Source organism: Juglans regia, chromosome 3 (genome assembly GCF_001411555.2).
Source record: "Juglans regia cultivar Chandler chromosome 3, Walnut 2.0, whole genome shotgun sequence".
Taxonomy (NCBI): Eukaryota; Viridiplantae; Streptophyta; class Magnoliopsida; order Fagales; family Juglandaceae; genus Juglans; species Juglans regia.
This window is the reverse complement of record NC_049903.1, coordinates 1,359,996-1,369,437: the sequence shown is the minus strand read 5'-3', so window position 1 is coordinate 1,369,437 and position 9,442 is coordinate 1,359,996. Positions and strand designations below refer to the sequence as shown.

Here is a 9,442-nt window from a genome sequence, read left to right as displayed (position 1 = left end):
ATAAATTTATCATTTTCCATTTCTGAAGTTCGAAGTCGTCTATGTTTGAATGTTGAGTTGAGTTGTAAATAATAATATTTTGTGGGTTCCATTGAGATTATCCAACTTTTTAATGTTAGATGAGTTTAACTTTTTAAATTAAAATGTATGAAATAGGTTGAGAAGAGTTTAACTTTTTAATGAGAAGTTGAAAAAATAGTGGGTCTCATTAATCATGTTTGAGATGAGTTCAGTTTGATTTAACAACCAAACATAGCTTGAGATGGATTAACTTTTTAAGTTAAAATGTATGAACTATGATGAGATTAATCCAAAATTTTTATGAGAAATTAAAAGATAGTGAATCTTATCAATAATTAATTTAAGATGAATTGAGATAAGTTGAATTTTTTCTGAGATCCAAACGCAACCTAACATTGATAAGTTAGAACCGGCCGATATTTCCGAGCGTTTTCAGTGGATAAACCCACCGTACACGCTGGGAGAAAAGGGGCTTGGAATTCTCCACGGCTCTGGGCGATGGAGGCCGTGCAATTCTCAACTGTAGCTTCCCGCCAGTTCTCTGCAGCTTCTCACTCCTTCTCGACCAACACAAAAAGCTGGAGCCGCGGCGTTTCGACCGACGCGAGGAAACCGAGTCGACTTCGCTCGTCTTGGACCCGTTCTAACGGTCCCGTCTCACTCTCTTCCAGGAACTTGTTTGCTGTAAGCCGCAATGAGCCATTGATAAGTTCGCAATGCTGTTCAAATTAGAATCTCGAGTACTTTTATTTTTTGCTATATCGGGTCTTTATGTATTGTAAATTAGCGTTCCTATTTTTCCATAGAGAGAGGTATGGGGCTGGGTGAACTCCAAGAGTGTTATTCTGGGAAGAGGCATGCGCGGTGTTGTTGTGAGAGCTGAGATGTTTGGGCAACTCACGAGCGGTCTTGAGGCGGCCTGGAATAAACTGAAAGGAGAAGGTTCGCCTTGCCGTTTCTTTTATCAACCATCTATGTTTATTTGTTTCCACTCGCTGTAGGTTTTAGTCACTCTAACAAATAAGTTGATCGATTATTCCCTTGCGTGCTTGAAAAGAAAGGAGCGACCTTTTGATATAAAGAGGTGTATATACACAGGCACATTGCCATAATATGATTTCTTTTGTTTAGCTGTTTTCCTCATTATGATTAGTTCCATGTCTTAATGTGTGATTTCTCTTCGCTTCAGAGGTTTTGACCAAGGAAAATATAGTGGAGCCCATGCGAGATATTAGAAGAGCTCTTTTGGAAGCAGATGTAAGTGAGTCTCTGTCTGTGTGTTGTTTTGCTTGAGTTTCAATGTATACATAATAAATGAAATCGTTATTACATTTCTGTTAACAGGTAAGCCTTCCCGTTGTAAGACGGTTTGTTCAAACTGTCAGTGAGCAAGCTGTTGGTGTTGGGCTGATTCGAGGTGTGAAACCAGATCAGCAGCTGGTTAAGGTATAGATGCCTATTAGCTAAACACTTCGTTGCAACTAATACTTGTTTTGATTTTATTTTGTCCTTAATTTCTGTTCAACTGAAAAATCATATACAAATTGCATTAAATTGTTGTTTATTCTGCTTTAAGATAGTTCGGGTTCCCAGACTATGCCGTTCAGCTTGTACCCTGAGAGTCTGATTGAATGTATTCTTCTTTTATTAACTTTCATAAATCTATATGCACTTTTTATTTTATTTTTTATAAGTAGATCTATATGCGCTTTTGGTGATTGCATATCTCGAGATCTTAGCTGTGGTGGATTCCCATGACCATTATCACTTGTTGACGTAGTACTTTGTTCTTTGATTTCATATTCTCTTTTCGGTTCTATTCATTAATAAAGTCACGGGTTTAATGCCAAAGCAAGAAAAGGCTAGGTAATCCTTATTATTATTATTGTTGTTATAATTATTATTTTATCTCTATTGAACTTTTACCGGTGCTATAATAAGGAATATGTGCATTCTGTTTCTTGCAGATTGTACATGATGAGCTTGTGAAGTTGATGGGTGGGGAGGTATCCGAACTAGTTTTTGCAAAATCCGGTCCCACTGTAATTTTATTAGCCGGTCTACAGGGGGTTGGAAAAACAACAGTGTGTGCAAAATTGGCTTATTATCTCAAGAAACAGGTTTGTTTCCAAAACCCTCTTTTCTATGGAGGGTTGGTGTATGTATAATGGTTAATAATACATTACTTTACTTTATAGCTAATCTTTACTGACACCAGTGACATAACATTGACCACAGGGGAAGAGTTGCATGCTGGTTGCTGGGGATGTGTACAGACCAGCTGCTATTGACCAACTTGTTATTTTGGGTGAACAGGTATTGGTACTCTTTAATTGTTAATGAGGTTTTGGAGCTTCAAATTCAAGGAGAAATATACCATTTCAATAATCTATTATGCTTTCATCCCATGAGCTCTTCACATGAATGATAAATCTTTTCCGACACAAACTTTCTGGAGTCAACTCGATGCAAACTACTCTTCCAAAATTGAAGCAGAAAACAACTTTGCACAAGACTAGAATAAAGTATGAGAAGGGGAAATGTAGAATGATTAGCATTTTGATGGCTTTTGTGCCTTTTGATTGTTGTACCTAAAAGACTATACAAGTAACTTACAAGGGATTTTATAGAATATTTCCTGCTATAAAGTGATAATTTGTTTAATATGCATAAATCAATCGAGAGAGGTTTTTTCCAATCTGGACACTTCTTATAAGTACCGTTCATCTGAATTTGCTCACATTTCATTTCCTTAGCTCTCGACCAATAGAAGAAACAAGAGTATAACAAAGGGGATCGGGTAGTTATGCATCTAAATTTGCGATTTTGAGAAAGTTTCAACTTGTTTTCTGGTCAACTTTCGGATCTGATGATTTTCTCCAAATTAAATTGCTGATTGGTTGTATTATTGAACTCATTCTTACATCTCTTTATAGCTTGTGACAGGTGGATGTGCCTGTTTATGCAGCAGGGACTGATGTTAAACCTTCAGTAATAGCCAAGCAAGGTTTAGAAGAGGCCAAAAAGAAAAACATAGATGTAGTCATAATGGATACTGCTGGGAGGCTTCAGGTTGTACTTCCTATATGTTGTTTATGATGATTTTATGATAACAGCACAGCTAGTTTAGCCCTAGTTTGGATTGGAAACTCATTTCAAGTCATCTCATCACATCATTACAACTTTCCCAGATTTCTACACAAAATATAATAAACAATTCAACTTTTTCAAATCCCAAAACAATATTAATATTAAAAAAATAATATTCTAATAATATTTTATTCAACTCATTTAAAACCATCTCAACTCATTTTTGAATCCAAACGGGATTATCAATCTATGTTGATATATGTTCCATTTGTTATCATTTTGAGCAGATAGACAAAGCGATGATGGATGAGTTGAAAGAAGTGAAGAGGGCATTGAATCCCACGGAAGTTTTGCTTGTTGTTGATGCAATGACGGGACAAGAAGCTGCAGGTAATTAAAACTTCTTTTTGCTCATTGAGAATGAAACAATTCCGGGGTTTATATTTTATTATCAAACTTTTTTTAGTTGTCTACTCATGTTATGGAAATTATGAAAGCAATCCTATGCTACGATCTAAATTCGTACATGTGTGACATATAAGTTTTAAGGTCAGAGTTATTGAATTGGATCAGATCACCTTTTTCTTGTTTCATTCCCTCGTTTGATTTCTGTGTTTAGAGCATGAATACTCTCAAACTTGAATCTCACCCTCTTTTATGTGAACTTACAGCCTTGGTGACCTCATTTAATCTAGAGATTGGGATAACAGGAGCCATTTTGACAAAGCTGGATGGGGATTCTAGAGGTGGAGCAGCTTTGAGTGTTAAAGAGGTTTGCCTAATGAGTCTCCCCTCAACAGAACTGATATGATTTTTAAGTTGCTTCTTTGAATACTTTGAGTAGTGAAGATTGTTACCTCCTTGGAAATCATTGTTTCAGTTTTTAAAATATCTATGTACTTGTACTTCAAAAAAAAAAATCCAACTACTTGTTAAATGGTTTTTACTAATGAGAATTTTGTATTTTGTTTCTGTAACTACTAATGGTTACAGGTATCAGGAAAGCCAGTCAAGCTTGTAGGGCGGGGAGAACGTATGGAGGACCTTGAACCTTTCTACCCTGACCGAATGGCAGGACGTATCTTAGGAATGGGAGACGTCCTCTCCTTTGTTGAAAAGGCACAAGAAGTTGTAAGTTTTGGAAATTCTATATTATATTTTATATAAAAAGAGATATTTTGATGGGTTTTACATTGCCTGCCTAGATGCGACAAGAAGATGCTGAAGAACTGCAAAAGAAGATAATGAGTGCAAAGTTTGACTTCAACGATTTCGTAAAGCAAACTCGAGCTGTTGCACGTATGGGCTCTGTGACTCGTGTTCTAGGAATGATCCCTGGTATGGGGAAGGTATGAAAACCTGGTTTCCATGATACTCCTATTTTAATTTTACTGGTAGGTGTAATGATTAAAATGATGATATGAAATCTGGTTCCAGTTTTGCTTTTTTGAAAAGAAAAAAAGAAAAAGAATCCTGCACCAGTTTCTCTTTCTGTAGTCGTTTTCCTGGTTTACATTTGTGGTGCTCCAAGTTTTGTACTTTTTTATGAATATCTTGAGAAAGCCTTGTGAGGCTGCTGTTCTTATGGCCATTTTCCAGTTATACCAATAAAGTGGAAGTTTGATATTGATGGTATCAAGTTGACTCTTTAGTGTTACTATTTGTGTTCAACTCTGTAGAATTAACTTCCCCACATGCGTGCCTCAGGTTACTCCTGCACAAATTCGTGAAGCAGAGAAGAATTTAAAGATAATGGAAGCAATGATTGAAGCAATGACCCCTGGTCTCTTAATCTCTCTACTTTATATTGGAAGTATATTTGATAAATGATAGTTGATATAGTGTCTCTTGTTAGCCCATGGTATCACTCCCCAATGAATGAAACAATGTTCCTTCTTCTGTGTAGAGTAGGGTCTTCAGTTTAGGTTTTTTCTCTGGTTCTTATTGTCTTCTTTGCTTGCAGAGGAAAGGGAGAAGCCAGAATTATTGGCAGAATCTCCAGCCCGGAGGAAAAGAATTGCTCGAGATTCTGGGAAAACAGAGCAGCAGGTTTGTATTGCTGCTATTTGATGCAAGATTGGCAAACTGGCTTCATCTTAACTCTCCTTGACGGGATGTTTTGTGTGACATAAATAATAGGTGAGCCAAGTTGTCGCTCAACTCTTCCAAATGCGCGTTCGAATGAAGAATTTGATGGGTGTAATGGAAGGTGGATCCATTCCTACACTGAGCAATCTTGAGGAGGCGCTCAAAACTGAACAAAAGGTGCCTTGACCAATTTCAAGCTTTATGCATTTCTTGTATGATTTATTGAGGCACGTTACCAGATGTGCAGTAAGTTTTAACTAGGACAGACTAAGCATGCTGGTTTATACCCTGGGCATATTAATAAAATTTGGAATACTGTCCTTTTAAAAAATAAAATGCTGGTTGTACCCTTTTTGCAAGTTCATAAACTCTATTGTTAAGCATGCTCAATGCAAATGAAGACTCGGGCCTCGTTTGGTTACACAGATAAAATGAGATAAAAGTTGAAAGTTGAATAAAATATTATTAGAATATAATTTTTTAATATAATTTTTGTTTTGTGATTTGAAAAAGTTGAATTATTTATTATATTTTGTGTAAGAATTTAAAAAAGTTGGAATGAACATCATATAAAATGTTTGATTCTTCCGCGAGTGCTCTCTCATCCTTGATAAGTTTCATGGAAAAACAGTCAATTTATTTGCAACTTTGGAGAACTGATGGGCCTTTCGCAAACTTCATCACTGTTGAGTGTCGTTGGTATGATTTTAATAACGAACTTAATTGATTGGGTTTTATAACTGTGTCAGGGTCCTGCTGGTACTGCAAGGAGAAAGAAGAGATCGGAATCAAGGAGGCAGTTCATAGACTCGGCATCAACAAGGCCAAGTCCTCGTGGTTTTGGGGCAGGGAACTAATCGCAAAGAGTTGTGCTGTATCAGACACTCGAGGTCGATTGACTACAGGATCTGAATTTGCTGCTGTGGCGAGATGTCAATATTTATTATTAACCTCCAAGGTTCTTTAAGCTGCGCAAAGCCGTTGCTTTTTCCTCACGTTCACCGTACTTTGGCAAATGATGTTCCTGCAACGGTCGATAACCGAAACACCATGCACATCAACATTTCTTGTTTACAAGTTGGGTTGTGTATTTGTAATGCATCATTGCTTGAGATGGGGTAATGTTACAATGTCCAAACTAACTTTCAAAATGTTGAAAAGTTCTTAATAATTGTCCCAAATCAAATCGTACACGTCTTCATGAAGGAATATTTATTAATTATGCAAATAGATAAAAAAAAAAAAAATCGATCCACTAATCACTAAAGTACGGTTTAGATAAGGTGTTGACATAAAAATTAAAAGTTAAATAAAATATTATTATAATATTATATTTTAATATTATTATAATTTTAAAATATTAAATTTTAAATAAAAATTTAAAAAAATTATAATAATAAAATGAGATTAAATAAAATAAAAAAATATTTTTACTATTTAAATGGGCTCCAAATCCCAAAAAGGAGCCACCCGGCTGTCTGTTGCGGTAGGGACTTGTCTAGATGTTGTCATCGGGCTTAATTAAGGGAGCAATTACAATCAGTATCTATCTGTTATGAGTAGGCTCCAAAGTCCAAATGCGAACTAAAGTGGAAATAGCAGAACCGAGGGTAATCCCGTCATTTGCAAACATCCAGGATTAGTTATTTCCGACAGTTTTCTCGGGCAGTTAAGAACAAGGAAAGGAGGAATGCTATAAACGTCTGGGGTGCGGACACGTGTGCTGAGACGTGTCAGTGACTCGAGTTTCATAAAATATGACAAACCCAACCTGATAATCTCTCTTTTTTCTCTCTTCCTCTCGGAAATAAAACGAACAAAGCATACCAACCTAGGAGCTAAAACTTTCGTCTTGAGGAAATGGCAAGCCCGGAGGCAATTGATGGAGTTACAGAAGCAACCTCTGAGGAAATATATGGAGCTACAGAGGCCTCTGATTCGACATTTCCGGCGGTCGATACTGACAAAGAATTGAATCCCGGGACGGACAAGAATTCCGAAGTTGATCCCACATCGCATGACGTGGCTACCTCGTTGGAGACGAAGGTATATTTGGTACTCTTTTTTTATTTATTTTATTTTGTAGAATGATCGTGCGCGTAATCCTAAGATATCTATCTTGTCAGCCCCGATTCTCCAGAAATTTTTTTATTATTTTGAGATGGGATCTTGAAACTATACATGATAGACAGACCTTATGCGAATGGGTAGAAATTGAATGAAAATGTAATCTGCATATAATCATTAATCTTAAAAGGAATCAGAGAAGCTCCAGTTTTTGTTGGAAAAAGCTACATGAACTCAATATATAAATACGGAAATAACACCAAAGGCCAGCCTTTTAATTTGACGTCGGTTTTCACAGGTCTCTTAGATCATGGAGATTCACTCCAATACTAACAGATTTCTCCAATTTTTTTGCACTTATATCTTGCTAATTGTGCCATATTCTTTATATATGCTAAAGCGACGAGTTGAAGAAAAGAAAAAGGAAGCGAAGAAGAAGAAGGATGGGTTGCAAACCCTCAAAACAACCATTCTAGTGTCGGTGGTGGTCGTGGCTGTGGCAGGGACGGTCTTTGCTGTAACCAAGAAATTGAGAGAGAAATGAACTTGTTAGCCGGATGATAGCAACTCTGGCTGTTTCTTCTTTTAATGTTGTTTTATTTTTTCTTTTTTATTGTTTTTTTTTTTTAAATTCGGGTGCTTTTCCTTCTTCGATGTTTAATGTCGAACATGGACGTAGTCACACGGTAGTACCCTGTTTTGATCTCATAAATGTATTAATATTTAATAATGGAATGAAACAATCAATTCTGGGGGGTACATTGAGCAGCTAAGGTGTTTCTCCAACAAAAACAATCGAGCTTTTCAAATTTATCGTGGGAAAGAAAAAGGAAGAAATTGATTATTAGATAAACAATCTATCCCTGCAACTGCAAATTACAGCTGCTTTTCTATCTGTTGAATAATCTTTTGATGCAATCCATGTCTAACTTTCCGCGCGAGAAACTGTAACAATATTTGTGGATTGGTGACAAGTACATAGAAATAACGGATACAGTTTGAAGGACGACACTGAAATATGATGTTTCTAAAATGTAACGTGTATTGTAAGGGTTTTGGCTTATTAAGGCAACCAGTCTCAAGGAAGAAGATGATGCGGACTCAGCAGCAAAATGTTCTCTGGATGCTCGACAGATTACAGCATTACATTCTCCTGGAATATCCTCTGACAGTCAACCAATTACACCGTGACACATGGCCTGAGTCTAGAAGATTCTCTTGTAACTAACTGCTGATGTGTAATCATATGAATGGTATAGGTCTGCTGTGAAATGTGTATAAAAGAATGAGGAATTGCTTGTATACGTGAAATCAGTGAAATGAAAACAGAGTCTGAAATTTCAGTCATCTCGTTCTAGCCTTCTATCGAGCACCTTGTGTGCATTTCTATTTTCTATGTTTTCAATGTTTCTTTATTGCTCAACGGTACTTAAATGTGGTTTGATAAATGGGGATAGTGATTCGAGTCTTGGTGGTTACAAGGATGGTCAGGAGACTTGGAATTATTGTCAAGCTAAGGAGAGATCAACAGGATATAAGTTGCTGGATAATGGTTCGAGGAAACCTGAAGCTGCTGAGATCAGTTTGGCTTGCATGCGCTTGTTATGATTAGTTCAGCTGATGCCTTATTTAGGAGTGATTTGGATTTAGAGATGAGTTGAGATGAATTGAGATGGTTTGTGAATAGTATAATAAAAGTTGAATTATTTATTATATTTTGTGTAGAAATTTGAGAAAGTTGTTTTGGGATTTAAAAATTTTGAATTATTTATTATATTTTATGTGATAATTTAAAAAAATTATAATGATGAGATGATATGAGGTGAGTTTTGAATTCAAACGAGACTTACTCTCGACATTATTGTTACTCTTGTGGGGATGGTTTAATGTTTAATTATAAACACTATAAAAATTACTTTATAATTTTCCCACTTAATATCTTTGAACTCTGGATAAAAACTTAAAAGCATCTCGATCCCTCAACAATATCTATGGTCGATGGACGATTGATGCACTGACATTTATGGTGCCATGGGAATGGGGATAGGCCGTAAGCAAATTAGTTCCATGGGCTGTGATACACTCAGGCGTATCATAAAGCGGGTCCAATTTTGGTAAGCAACTGCAAGGCCCAAGTTACCAATATAACATGTTTTCGGCTCAATCACACCGTAAA

At 36.3% G+C, this 9,442-nt stretch overlaps 2 protein-coding genes across 2 annotated transcripts; both read left to right on the top strand.

Annotated features, from left to right (window-relative positions):
* Nucleotides 1-455: 455 nt before the first annotated feature.
* On the top strand, nt 456-6,385 carry LOC109019193 (signal recognition particle 54 kDa protein, chloroplastic-like). Its single transcript, XM_019001434.2, has 15 exons — nt 456-705; nt 828-963; nt 1,211-1,278; nt 1,366-1,467; nt 1,989-2,141; nt 2,260-2,337; nt 2,968-3,093; nt 3,399-3,501; nt 3,783-3,883; nt 4,105-4,242; nt 4,317-4,460; nt 4,819-4,894; nt 5,075-5,160; nt 5,251-5,376; nt 5,949-6,385. The coding sequence occupies exons 1-15, from the start codon at nt 520-522 to the stop codon at nt 6,054-6,056; spliced, it is 1,731 nt and encodes a 576-aa protein (XP_018856979.1). The 5' UTR covers nt 456-519; the 3' UTR covers nt 6,057-6,385.
* A 542-nt stretch (nt 6,386-6,927) lies between these two features.
* LOC109019191 lies at nt 6,928-8,074 on the top strand. The gene is made up of 2 exons (XM_019001433.2): nt 6,928-7,245; nt 7,667-8,074. Exons 1-2 carry the CDS (start codon nt 7,060-7,062, stop codon nt 7,808-7,810), a joined length of 330 nt encoding a protein of 109 aa, XP_018856978.2. The 5' UTR covers nt 6,928-7,059; the 3' UTR covers nt 7,811-8,074.
* Nucleotides 8,075-9,442: the final 1,368 nt, after the last annotated feature.